At 38.3% G+C, this 13,784-nt stretch overlaps 1 protein-coding gene and 1 pseudogene across 24 annotated transcripts in view; both read right to left on the reverse strand.

The window, feature by feature from the left end:
• Window positions 1-13,784, reverse strand: part of TP53BP1 (tumor protein p53 binding protein 1) — an 88,733-nt gene that overhangs the window by 22,774 nt on the left and 52,175 nt on the right. For all 24 annotated transcript variants that reach the window (XR_011648418.1, XM_058294040.2, XM_058294034.2 and 21 more), the window contains one exon: window positions 8,026-8,118. Coding sequence is in view for 23 of the 24 variants with exons in the window: in XM_058294040.2 (XP_058150023.1) it covers window positions 8,026-8,118 (93 nt within the window). In the remaining variant the exon portion in view is untranslated. The remainder of the gene's footprint in view (window positions 1-8,025; window positions 8,119-13,784) is intronic.
• On the reverse strand, window positions 2,395-4,181 carry LOC139438189 (E3 ubiquitin-protein ligase Praja-2 pseudogene; annotated as a pseudogene).

Here is a 13,784-nt window from a genome sequence, read left to right on the forward strand (position 1 = left end):
GATTCTAGCTTTGCTAGCCTTACTAATATATCTATAGCTAATCATTTCAGAATGATTTGGTTCCTCAAAGACAGTTCTCAAAACACAGTATAATTTCTTTTTCATTTAGTCTTTCTATTTGGGTATCAGTAATTCATTTATCCTATTAAGTATTTGTTGAATGTCTCCTATAAACCAGATACCATAAAGCTCTGAGGCACCTATGGGGCTTCCTAAATATCCATAACAATACATTAGAATAAAAAGGCCCAGGCTGGGAAGTGGATGTGGCTCAAGCAGTTGGGTGCCTGCCTACCATATGGGAGGTCCCGGGTTTGGTTCCCAATACCTCCAAAGAAGATAACCAAGACAGTGAGCTGATGCATGTTGAGCTGATGCAATGAGATGACATAATGAGAAGATGCAACTACGATACAACAAGGAAACACAATGAACGACACAATAAGCAGGGAGTGGAGGTGGCTCAAGCCATTGGGTGCCTCCCTCCCACATAAGAGATCCCAGATTTGGTTCCTGGTGCCTCCTAAGAGACGAGCACTCAACGAACAGACACAGAGTGTAGACAGCGAGCGCAGATGGGAGGGGCAGGGATAAATAAATTAAATCTTAAAAAAAAAAACAAAAAACGGCCCAGGCTATTTCCAAGATAGCAGCTTATAAAGAAACTCAATGTTCCCACTGGTATGAAATGTGTCTTATTTATCTTGATATTTAAAGTGCATAGCACAGGACTTAATATAAAACATCTGATTAAAGAATTACTTTGAACAAAAGGATGAATGTTCTCTCAATTCATTATAAAAATCTACTCTCAGATTAAACTAAGTAGCAAACTGATGTGAAAAACCCATACGTTTTAGCATTTTAGTAAATTACAAGCTCAATAAAACTCAATGTCCTACAAAACAAGAGCAAAAACAACACACTAAGGCAATTTTAGGCTACATTAAATGTATAGTAGCCATAATAAAGATAACAGGAATCTATTCTGAACTGACCATGGTAAGACCACATCTGATATATGTTTTGGTTTTGTGTGTCAGATTTTACAGGGGATAAACTGAGATCCAGGAGATAACATCTAGGATGGTATGGGGTCTACAAATTACGTCATATGTTGCTGTAAGTGTTTGACCAGAGAAAAATAGAGCCAGGGCTGTCTCCATTTGAGAGGTGCTCTCATCCTTAAGAAATAATATGACCTAGGTAGACAGAAAAAAAAAAGTAAGCATGAAGTGCCTTTCAGGGCTTGCTCTACTCTAGATCCTGAAGGAAAGAAGAAATGTAGAAGTTTCTGAGGTTTCTATATTGCTTAGCAGAGCTTACCTGAACAAGGGATCAAAAACGGACTTGGAATAGAGTCCTACCCAGGAAGAGCCTGGTATACATTTGGTTGTTGTAGTTTGTATCCTATCTCTCAGGAATTTCAAATGAATAAGGATACAGGGTTCAAAGGAGAAGAGGTAAGAGCACAATCATCAGGAGACACATGAGTAACACCTACCTCTTATAAATTTTATAAAAGATCATGTATGTATATAAAGTACTTAGCACAACCCATGTGGAGCTGGCCCACATGCAGTGCTAATGCGTGCAAGGAGTGCCCTGTCATGCAAGGGTGTCCCCCACGCAAGGAGTGCGCCCTGTAAGGAAAGCCACCCAGCACGAAAAAAAGTGCAGCCTGCCCAGGAATGGCGCCGCACATAGAGCTGACACAGCAACATGACACAACAAAAAGAGACACAGATTCCCGTGCCACTGACAACAACAGAAGCAGACAAAAAAGAACACGTAGCAAACGGACACACAGAACAGACAACTGGGGGGGGCGGGGGGGGAAGGGGAGAGAAATTTTAAAAATCTTTAAAAAAAAAGTACTTAGTACAATGCTAAGTACACAGCAGATGCTCAAACAATATTAGTTGCATAAGACAAAACAATTAAAGAGACAATTCACCTTTTATATGCACTGAATGCCCATGTTTGAATCTTTAATATACGTAACATATCAATAGCTGAGTAACAATGAAAGTGAATCAAAAGCTAGAAGTGAAAAAAACTTGATTAATCATTTCAAGAATTCAGTTACCACTGTTTCCACCCTGAACACAAGTGTGCACTTTTTACTCAGCAGCACTTTATTCAGAGTACAATTTCTCAATGGAATTTCACTTTTAAAACAAAATTTTATTTTATTTTGGATTTTTTCCCCTCAAGAGACAAATATCAAGTTGCTTATTTTGTTGCACTTCAAAGAATGAATCAGAACCACTCTTCTTTCTTTGGAGACCAAAAGGTGTCTCACTGCAACATAAGCAATATTTAATAGAATCATATCAAATATCAGAACTGTGAATTCTCATGTTAGCATGAGTCAAATGACTAATGTTAAAATCATAGTCGTCGGCACAAAGGGCAGGTTCCCAACTTCTGTAGCCAAGCTGATACATAAGGTTTGTGAAAGAAATGATGACAGGGTAACTCTGTTGCTATATCATCCTTAATATACTAACTGTAACGGATTGGACAGCACTGTTCTTGACCTACAGCAGCATAATCTTCAAGAACAAGGGGCTCTGGGAGACCATCAATGATTTCCTTACTGGCTGGTGGATTGGCAACCTCAACATCCACAGGATGAGACTGTGCCAGGGCAGTCTCCATAGCCTGAGCTAAGCATTCTTCTAATGACATGTAGGTGAGGAACTGAGGAACCACATAGCTTCAGCAACTGCTAGTCCATCTGCAAATCTATCAAAGAGGCTCCAGTCCACATCTACGTCTTCACTCACACTAGAGTCATCCGCAAGGTTATTGTTACTATCCAACACAAAAGCTTCTGGTAGTGCAAATTCATTGGCAGGCTCATTCCCCTCATCACTGCTGCTTTCACTGACTTCATTGTACTGCAACTAAGGAATTTCTCCTTCCAAAGATGTCTGTTCCCCTTCCTGAAGACAGCACTCTTGTTTTCTTCCTCAGGGACACTGCTATCACTATGTAGTTCAGGTTCATTTTCATCTTTGTCTGGCAGAGTCTCCCAACTCTCATCACTTGAAGACTTATCTCTTTCTGTATCAGAAAAATCAATGACCATTCCCCATCACTGCATTCAGAACTATCTTCATCTTTGTCATGGTAATAATATCCACAGCCATTCCAAAAAGTGTTCTCCACAACTTCTTGCCTTCCTCCTGTGGCTCCAATTTCTGGTGTCACTTGGTTGTTTAGTTTCCCTTTGTGTAACTCTGGCAGAAGATGGACCAAGAACATGCAGTCATGTTCTCCATCATAGTCTCCACATTTTAAGAAGTCATCTGAACCATTTTCCTAAACTTGCAAAGCCTCCTTCCACCTCTCAACACTTCTTTGTTTAGCTTCATGCCTATTAACACCTCTTTCTTGGTCCACCTGGTTGAACTTACCAGTTTTCTAACTTTTGGTCTCCCTACCCATTCAGGAGAACTTCCCTGGCTATTGTCCCTTTTACTGGTATTTAGTTCACTACAAATATGCCCTGGGGCACAGACTGAATCTTCAGTTGAATTTTTTCTCTGTCTTTTCTGGCTAATATTATTTTGTTGTTTCTTTCTAACAATTTCATCTACAGAAGAGGACCTCTAAAATTCCAGGTTGTTGGGTGGACTAACTCAGTACCACCATTAGAACTTTTCACTAAAGGTGCAGTTAATCTAGCTTTTCAAACTCTTCTCTTTTTTCACAGTGAATAAAGGGAGCTAGTGGTAAAGAGACCTGCATATGTCTCTACCTCTCCATTTTTCAACTCAAACATTGCGTTGCCCAATGTTTCCTGATACCTACTACCTTCCACAACTTCTGCAGAAATCTGAAGATGGTCATTATCCTCTCCAGGTTTGCCATCTGGATCATAAAAGTCAGTATAAGCCAATGCAATTTCATTTTGCACGCTTAAAGCATTACAAGCTTCTGGAATCTATTCCCCTTTCAGAGTGATTACGAAGATTCATATTGCTTCCTAAGGTCTCCCTTCCTTCCTCACTCTGATGTTCTGCAGCAAAGGATGGACTGTTCTCAATGATTTGATTCAATGCTGTACCACTAGCGGGAATTTCTGTTTCATACTGCTCAAATAAAGGTTCACTGGGTAAAGAAGAATGAATTTGATCCAATGCTTGTTTTTTACTCTGTGACCTTTCCATACCATATTTCATTGATCAGTTAGTATCTAGGAGTCAAATCAGATTAAAATTAATCCTCATTATTGTTGTTATGGGGGGAGGAGTGGGAGAGTGGGGTGGGGGGTATATGGGGACCTCACATTTTTTGAATGTAATATTAAAAAAATAGAGAGACCAAAAAAAAACCTAGAATGCACACACAAAAATTAATCCTCATGTGTACATTGTGGAAATTCATGGCTGGTGTGATTTTTTGTTTGTTTGTTTTTTGGTTTCCTTTTAAGTAATACTGATCAGTTGTGACACAATGGTTATATGACATTGCTACAGATTTTTCCGTTTATAATAAGCCACATATTACACTGAGGGCAATTTAAGGAACCCTGGTTTTGTTCTTTGAGACAGCAATTGTCCCAAAGAAAATATTTTTTATTTGTCTCTTAAGACTTAGGTGTTGCTGCCAGTTGTTAAAAGGCTTTGGTTCTAAATTCAAGCACTAGTTTTGAGAGTTGAAGGTAAGTTATTGTACTTTCGCTTTCCATCTGTTACACCCCTTTATTCTTAACTCTTCAGTATCTATAAACTAGCTGCTATGAAGGAGAAAAGTTGAATAAGAGTTGACTTGAACATTTTTTTTTCTTTTAAAGATTCATTTTTATTTATTTATTTCTCTCCCCTTCCCCACCCCCTTCCCCAGTTGTCTGTTCTCTGTGTCCATTTGCTGCGTGTTCTTTTTGTCTGCTTCTGTTGTTGTCAGCGGCATGGGATTCTGTGTTTCTTTTTGTTGCATCATCTTGCTGCATCAGCTCTCCATGTGTGTGGTGCCTCTTGGGCAGGCTGAAGTTAATGTTTTGCGCTGGGTGGCTCTCCTTACAGGGCAGCACTCCTTGCGCGTGCTGTTCCCCTATGCGGGGACACCCCTGCGTGGCAGGGCACTCCTTGCACGCATCAGCACTGCGCATGGGCCAGCTCCACACGGGTCAAGGAGGCCCGGGGTTTGAACCCTGGGCTTCCCATGTTGTAGGCAGACACCCTAACCACTGGGCCAAGTCAGCTTCCCAACTTGAACATTTTTTAAAAAGAAAATTGAGGTTTTAGGATTTTCATGGTAGCAAGCTGGTATAAGCTGAAGCTGGTAAGTTTAGATACCAAAATACCATTTTATCACATCTAGGATCCTTTTGAAATAAGGTAAATTAGAAATAAGTATGAATATTAATAAAATGTTGTTTCCCTTATTTCTCTTACATATATGTTAAGTGACTTGGCCTAATAATTTTATTTTTTTAAAACATATTCTTATTTCTTGTAATATGAATGCTGATATTTAAGGTTAGATCCATGTGGACTTTCTTTTGTGTTTCTTAATTGTTCACCTCTAAGCTAACTAACACTTCAAGATTATTTGTGATCAGGATTTATATATAAGCTGTTAAGTATGATAAATTATTAAAATGAAAAGCAAGTTTTCAAAAGTCCAGGTCTAAATGTAACCATTGATTTATTGTCCTACAACTGTAGCTCATCATTTTCCATGCAAATTATAAACAATAAAACAGGATATACTCAGTGTCAAAAAAAAAAAATCAGTCGTTTTCCCCTAAATTCATATATATTGTTTTGGTTGACAAAGTTTCTGACTAAGGTCAATATAGGCAATGTTGGCGGTAGGGTGGGGTGGCAGTTTGAGATTACTTTATAAATCCCAAAAAGAGAAATATTGTTTGTCAACTAATCTATTACTCTGTGTGTGATAGCCTTCGAAGGCTTTAAATTCGGTTGAGAGGCCTTTCATTAGATTACTTGATAAGACTGCTTTAGGGCTTTGGTTGGACTACATCAGTGAGGCATGATACAGGTTGAGTCCCCTCCCCTTGCTGAATCTGATATAAATGGACACACAGACAGACAGAAAAATGGAAAATGCCATGTTTGATTCTGCCATGTGAGAGAAAGACTCCAGTTTTGCCCACAGCTGAGCTGTAAGGACAGAAGCCCTAAGAAACAAGCCCTGTACCTGGTTGCTCACAGCTGAGTTCCAAAGGGATGGTAGATTCTGGAGGGGAAGTCTGAAACCTTGGTAAAGATGGGCGACCATCTTGCTTTGCCATGTGGTAACACACCAGGATCATCAGTAGCTGACTCTGGTGAAGAAGCATCTCTGCTGATGCCTCGATTTGGACATTTCATGTCCTCAGAAGTGTAACCTTTTACCCCAAATAAATACCCATTATAAAAACCAACAGATTTATGGTATTTTGCATCAGCAGCCCTATAGCAAACTAAAATAGGTAGTATATTTTATGCATGATTGTTCTGTAAATACACAAACTTCCCTAATTAAAAAAAAAACCTTAAAACAAAAAGATCAACATACAACAGTAGGTAAGAAACAAAGCCTTAATTGCAATCCATACTGCAAAAAGTAGTACCCCCTTCCTTCATACTTTCTGAATCCCGAGACATAAAGCAACCAAGAAAACTCGACCATAAAGATGTTTATTAATGTCCAAAAAAAATAAGAAAGAATAAGAAAAAAATAAGAATTAAAAAAAAAGAAGAAAGAAGTCAAAAGAAATCCAGTATGTTATAAGAAGGGCCATACCTCACTTTGTCCACTAGTAGCAGCTACACAATTCTATTCTGGTCACTTAACTATATGCCAGATTGGGAAGGTGATATTAAAGCAAATTTTAGCGCCCACCCCCCCCCCCCCAAAAAAAATGCATTGATAAAATTAATCCAAAGTGAAACAGAGAAAAATAAATCTCTATATTTAACAAACTCATAATCATTCTGCTGAGTATAGGTATGCCTGTGAAGCAATTAGAATCAAATCTAGCCAGATTCTCAGGCCCTTGTTCTATACCAAGGTTAAACAATATTACCAACATCTTCACCCTTCTATTTAAGATACTCTAATAAAATAGGAAAGCAATAAAATGTCATCAATAAATTTAGTAATTGCTGGGCCATTACCACACCACTTTTGGAACCCACCAAGTGGCATTTCACCTAAAAAAATTCCAATATAATAGAGGATATGATCTCCTTGGCATCTGTGTTATTCAATACTCAAGAATACCAACAAACTTATATTTAATAATTAGAATGCCCAATAAAAGCACTCAAATGTTTCTTCTAGGTTCTTATATCAATGAAGAATGTGAAAATTATGCTGTAAATACCACTATTAGAACTATACCTACTGACAAAACATTAACACCTTCCACAATCATGAAACCCCTGAACTCTAGAGTTGAATATCACTTCATAAAGAAAATACAAGCTTATCCCCACAGGCATTACTTATTAACATATACTAAATATGAGAATCATATATTACAAATGAGCTACTCTTTATTAGAACAGAGGGAAAAAATGCCTTTTAACTCAGATTTTTGTTTCTGCTTCAGGGTTCCTCTAAGGGATTACAGAGTAAAGAAATTATGGGAAAACATTAATTCCATCAAGTCTGAATAACTTTAAGCACCCCAGATTTTTTATTAAAGAAAAATGTGTGCAATGGGGAAATAAGGGGAAGTTAAAAACCCAAGCAAACATTATTTCCAAAACTAAGAAAAAAGAAATAATCTTAGAAATTAAGAATTACATAAATTATTTTATGTTCATAAATAGTGAGCCACTTCAAATTGATAGAACTGGCATGCAAAGACAAAAATCCTATATCTATAAAACAATAAATAAAATTCTTCATATCTCATTTATGAACCCATCTAGAATATGCCATAGTCCCTCGGATAAAAACTAAGCTCAAGATCACCAGCTAATAGCTGTACATATTTGATTACAACCATTTTATGAATTAATATAGTCCAAAATATGCTGGGAAAATAATGTTTACCTGGTGGATGCAGAAGAGGAATCCTGAATTTGAGCAGCATCCTCTTGCTGGGCTTCACAGATGCAGCTACATACAGATGTAGTCTTCTGGGGACTATAATAAAGTAATATATTGTGTTAGCTTTCCTAGGAAAAGTACCTTTGGGGATTATCTTTCAGGTAGAGAGGGAATAAAATCTTTTCTCTGCATCCCAAACTCTAAACCAAAACGCAATTTACTCATATTTGTTTCACATTAGCATAATAAAAACTCCCTTTGTCAAGGAAGAGTTGCAGGAAATAAAATGGACAAAGGACCATATTAAAGAACACTATTAAAGATGTAATCAGCAAAATCTACCATGTGGGAAACTCTATAAGACAACCAACCCAGTTCGACAAGGGGAAAAAAAGAAAGAGGGACAGGAACCCTACAGATTGTAAGAGACTTAAGAAACATATCAACCAAATTCAGTATGTGGACCCTGTTTGGATCCTGATTCAGACTAATAGTAAAGGATATTTATAAGGTAATCAGGGAACTGTGAACACTGAATATTTGATGACATTAAGGGCTCATTATCAATTCTTTAAGTATAATAGTAATGTGGCTAAGTTCAAAATAAAAACCCTTATCTTTTAGATACAACACTGAAATATTTACAGTTAAAATTATATAATTCTGGAACTAACTCCAAAATAACCCAGAGGAGGTAAGGGGAAGGTAAGAGGGGCTAGAAGCATTTATAAATGAATCAAGATTGGTCATGAGTTGATAATTTTAAAAATGAGGCAATGAGTACACAGTGGTTCATTATAACATTGTTAAATAAAATAAAATGGCCAGCTGCATTGGGAATTGCTGGGAGGGACCCCCTTTCCAAGAAAGGCTTTTCCAAAAGACAGAAACAATCTACATGCAGGAATTTACCAAAAAGAATGGAACCCAACCTACACAGTTACAGATAAGCAACATTTGGTGATAAGCCTTCTCTACTGGACTGCAACTTGTTTATCATACTAACCAATGTATATTGGCTCCCCACTTTTATAAGTGGAATGGAAACTTAACATCAGCCAAACAGATTACTTCCTTACTTGCTTCCATGTTTGCCATATATAAGGTCCCCTTTTCTATCCCCTCAATGGAATTCCCTTCTACTTTCTAAATGGGATGCAGCCTGAGTCATCAATCCCTCCAAAAAGCTGTGAGACCCTAAATTGCATAGAAAAGTTTTTCTTTTAACAGTACTTATTCTTTTTTGTTTTTTAGATTTTTAAATTATTTATGCTCTCCTTTCCCGCCCTCCCCCCCCATTGTCTGCTCTCTGTGTCCATTTGCTGTGTGTTCTTCTGTGTCCGCCTGCATTCTTGCCATGCGGCACCGGGAAACTGTGTTACTTTTTTTGCTGCTGTTGCATCATCTTGCTGCATCAGCTCTCCGTGTGTGTGGCACCATTCCTGGGCAGGCTGCGCTTTTACCGCATGGTGCAGCATCCTTACGGGGTGCACTCCTGTGTGGGGGGCACCCCTATGTGGGGGATACCCCTGCGTGGCATAGCACTCCTTACGTGTATTAGCACTGTGCATGGGCCAGCTCACCACATGGGTCAGGAGGCCCTGGGTATCAAACCCTGGACCCTCCATATGGTAGGTGGATGCTCTATCAGTTAAGCCACAACCACTTCCCTATTAATTCTACTTTTGTATATGCTTGAAACCATTGATAAGAATATGTTTGAAGGAGACAAAGAGAAATGAGGCAACAGGAGTGACAGTACATCATCTGGACAGATGCCAGTTCCAGATAACACTTAAAAACAGAGAGATACTACTTCACCTAAATGCAGAGGAAGCAGTGATCACTGAAATATTCTAGTGGAAGTTACTTCAAAAAAGATTTCTAGGGAAGCAGACTTGGCCCAGTGGTTAGAGCGTCCGTCTACCACATGGGAGGTCCACGATTCAAACCCCGGGCCTCCTTGACCCGTGTGGAGCTGGCCCACGGGCAGCACCGATGTGTGCAAGGAGTGCCGTGCCACACAGGGGTGTCCCCTGCGTGGGGAGCCCCAGGCAGGGAGCGCACCCTGTAAGGAGAGCCGACCCACACGAAAGAAAGTGCAGCCTGCCCAGGAATGGCGCCGCACACACGGAGAGCTGACACAACAAGATGACGCACCAAAAAGAAACACAGATTCCCGTGCCGCTGACAACAACAGAAGCGGACAAAGAAGAAGACGCAGCAAATAGACACAGAGAACAGACAACCGGGGTGGGGGGGAAGGGGAGAGAAATAAATAAATAAATAAATAAATAAATGAATAAATAAATAAATAAATAAATAAATATTTCTGGCTTCTGGTCAACCAAGATGGCAGTATAGGATGCTTCTCCAGGATACTGTTCCCCCACAGAATCTTTAAATAATTAGCAAAAACTGGCAAAGTCATATTCCTCAAAATGCCAAAAACCAGTTAAAGGCAAGGGCCAAATCAAGAAAATGCAGCTTTAAAGACAGTAGGAAAATCTCATGGAGCCCTTGTTGACCCCTCCCTCCTCAGCATAACGTGAAACCAGACTGAGCTCCCATTGTGGGTCATTGGTCCTGTTCCAGAAGCAGAATAACCTCTATGTGCATATGTGAATACTGGGGAGCCTGTATGCCCCTATCTACCAGGAGGCAACTTGAAAGAATGAACCAGGAAACTCTTCTACAACTCACCCTCTGAGAAACTACCGTGCTGGGAGAAGGTGCTTGCAAAGAGCTAAAGCACTGTAAGAAAAACAATGAAGTCAAAGTGGCCCAGGGCAAAGGATTGCCTGCTTTAATTCAGGCAGTAGAGGGGGAGAAAGTCTATTTCATAAGGAGTAGAGGGAGTACTTAAATTCCTATAAGCAGGAGAATTTCTCAGGCCATGAGCAAGCACAAGCCAGGACAAGAAAAGACAGAGAGGACAGTGTAATTTCTATTCACCTCTGGCTGGTGTTCTTGATAGGACTAAAGTCTGAAGGAGAAGGGTAGCTAACACAGAGTGAAATTTCTAAGACTGTGAAAGGTATCACTGTGTTGTTGTTTGTTTCTGTTAGCTTCTGGCATTCAAGGAAATCTCTGACATATCACTAGCTGAATATAAATTTAAGAAACACAGCTCAGAGACTAAATTCCAACAAAAGATTGTGGGACAAACACAAGATAAAAATCCAGAAAACATCAATGAAGAGGGTCAGATTTTGGACGTTCCAAACAGACTTGAAAAGATTCAGGCTGAGGATCAGAAAGAAAAAATAATTTTAAAAAAGCAAACCGAGCCTAAAAGACTACTTACGTGAGTCCCAGATGAAGAAAAAAAGGGAGGAAGAAATAATAGCAGAAAACTTTCCAAATTTAACAAAAGACATGAATATGCATATTCAAGAATCTCTAAGAACCCCAAGTAGGATAAACTCAAAGAGAACCATGCACAGACACATAGTAGAAAAACTACAGAATGCCAAGGACCATGACAGAGTTCTGAAAGCTTCAAGAGAAAAGCAATGTACACAGGAGTCCCAGTAAGAATATGTGCCAATTTCTCATCAGATTAGGAAAAGTTATTGGAAATGCTGAAAGAAAGCAATTACCAGCTTTCTTTCTTATAGAATTCTATAACTAGCAAGACTTTCTTTCAAAAATGAGGGAGAGATTAAGATATTCCCAGATAAAAATTGAGGGAGCTCCTCATCACTAGACCTGCTCTACAAGGGAGCTCTTCAGCCTGAAAGAAGAGGACACAAGACAGTGGACTGAAACGGCATTGAACTATAGCAAGTTGAATTCAGCCCCACTTTGGTTTCTGTGGACACATGGGTCTTGATTGGAGCAGTTCCGTCCTCCATAACCTAACGTTAAAATAGTTTCAGTTGCTTAATTGATAAACAGAAGTGCCCAATTTGTTTTGACGTAAAAATGAAGCCTAAAACTGTAACTGCAAGTTAAGAATTCATGAATAATTATGATTATAAAATCATTATATAGATGCCTTTACATTATAAAATAGCAAAAGGTTAAATCTGAAATTGCTGAAACTGGCTAGATTTAGCCTAGACTTGCTATTGTGATGGTCATTCTAAACAGGTCTCACCCCTTATTATGATTACTCTAGATTGGGCCTAACACCTTTGTGTATACTTACTATTGTGATCGTTATTATAAACTGAATTTACCTTTGTTTATGGTTATTACAGAACTAGGTTCACCTTTGTGTACACTTGCCTTTATAATGGTAAGCCACTCTACTCTCCCCTGTTTGAATCCATAAAAAATCCTGTTGCCCTTGGTTCAGATAAGGCAGATTTGAGATAACCCTATCTCCTATCCTTCTGACAGCTTTAATAAACCTGCTTTCTCTCATGATCATACTGGCGTGGACTCCAAATCATCTGCTCCAGGCCAGAACCCAGAAGACCCCCAAGGGGTCTCCTTCAACATAAAGAAATAACAACCTCCAGTAACCTTTACTATCCTAGTAAACTATCCTTCACTTAAGGGATAGCTACAAATGTCAGTACTATCGCATTGTAATTTTTTTGTATGTAACTCTACCTTTTCTTTCTTACAGGTTCTAAAATGCAACTGCTTAAAAAGTAATGATAAATCTATGATTTTGGACATACACTGTAAACAGATAAAATTTGTAAACAAAGTACAACAAAAGCTGTAGGGATGGATGGCTATAGGATCAGTTTAAGTGTAAGCTACTGAAGCTAAATTGGTTTGAAATGAAACTTGATTCTCACAGACTTAGAATATTACATTTAAGCTCCACAATAAGCACAAAGAATATAGATGAAAAATATATACAGAAAGAAATGACAAGGGACTCAAAACTGTACAACACAAGAGAGCAGGTGTAGCTCAGTGGTTGCGTGCCTATTTCGCATGTACAAGGTCCTGGGTTAAATTTCCAGTACCTCCTTAAAAAAAGCAAACGAATGGACAAAAAAACTACACAATACAAAAAAAAAATCAAATAAATATTAAAGTAGGCATTAACAAAAGAACTGAGGGGTAAAAAAGTTTTAAGATTTACAAAGATCAAAGAGCAAAGTGACAGAAGAACGTCCTAAATATCAGGAGATATTTTAAATGTAAACAGATTAAACTCTCCAGTGAAAGCACAGAGATTGACAGAATAGAAAAAAAAAAACATGACCCACTCATTTGCTACTTATAAGAGACTTACCTTAAATTCAAATAGTAACCAAAAGTGAACTGGGTAGCTATACTAGCATTGGATAAAAAAGACAAAGTAAAAAACATTTCAACAAGAAGACATAACAATTTTAAGTATATAAGCACCTGATGACAGACCCCCAAATTTTATGAAGTAGGTATTGACAGATCTGAAAGGAAAAATATACAGTTTTACATTCATAGTAGGAGACTTCAATACACCACTTTCAATAATGGATAGAACACTTAGACAGAAGATAATATGGAAAGAGAATACTTGAACAATACTATAAATCAACTGGACCTAATAGAACACATCACTCAGCAACAGTGGAATACACATTTTTCTCTAGTGCACAGGGATCATTCTCCAGAATAGACCATATCTTATGTCACAAAACAAGTCCCAATAAATTCAAAAATACTGAAATCATACATTTCTCCAAACACAATGAAGCTAGAAACCAATAAAAGTAGGAGAACTGAAAAATTCACAAATGTGTAAATTAAACAACGTACTGTTAAACAATCAATGGATCAAAGAAGAAATCAAGGGAAATAAGGAAGTA

Source organism: Dasypus novemcinctus, chromosome 3 (assembly GCF_030445035.2).
Source record: "Dasypus novemcinctus isolate mDasNov1 chromosome 3, mDasNov1.1.hap2, whole genome shotgun sequence".
Lineage (NCBI taxonomy): Eukaryota > Metazoa > Chordata > Mammalia > Cingulata > Dasypodidae > Dasypus > Dasypus novemcinctus.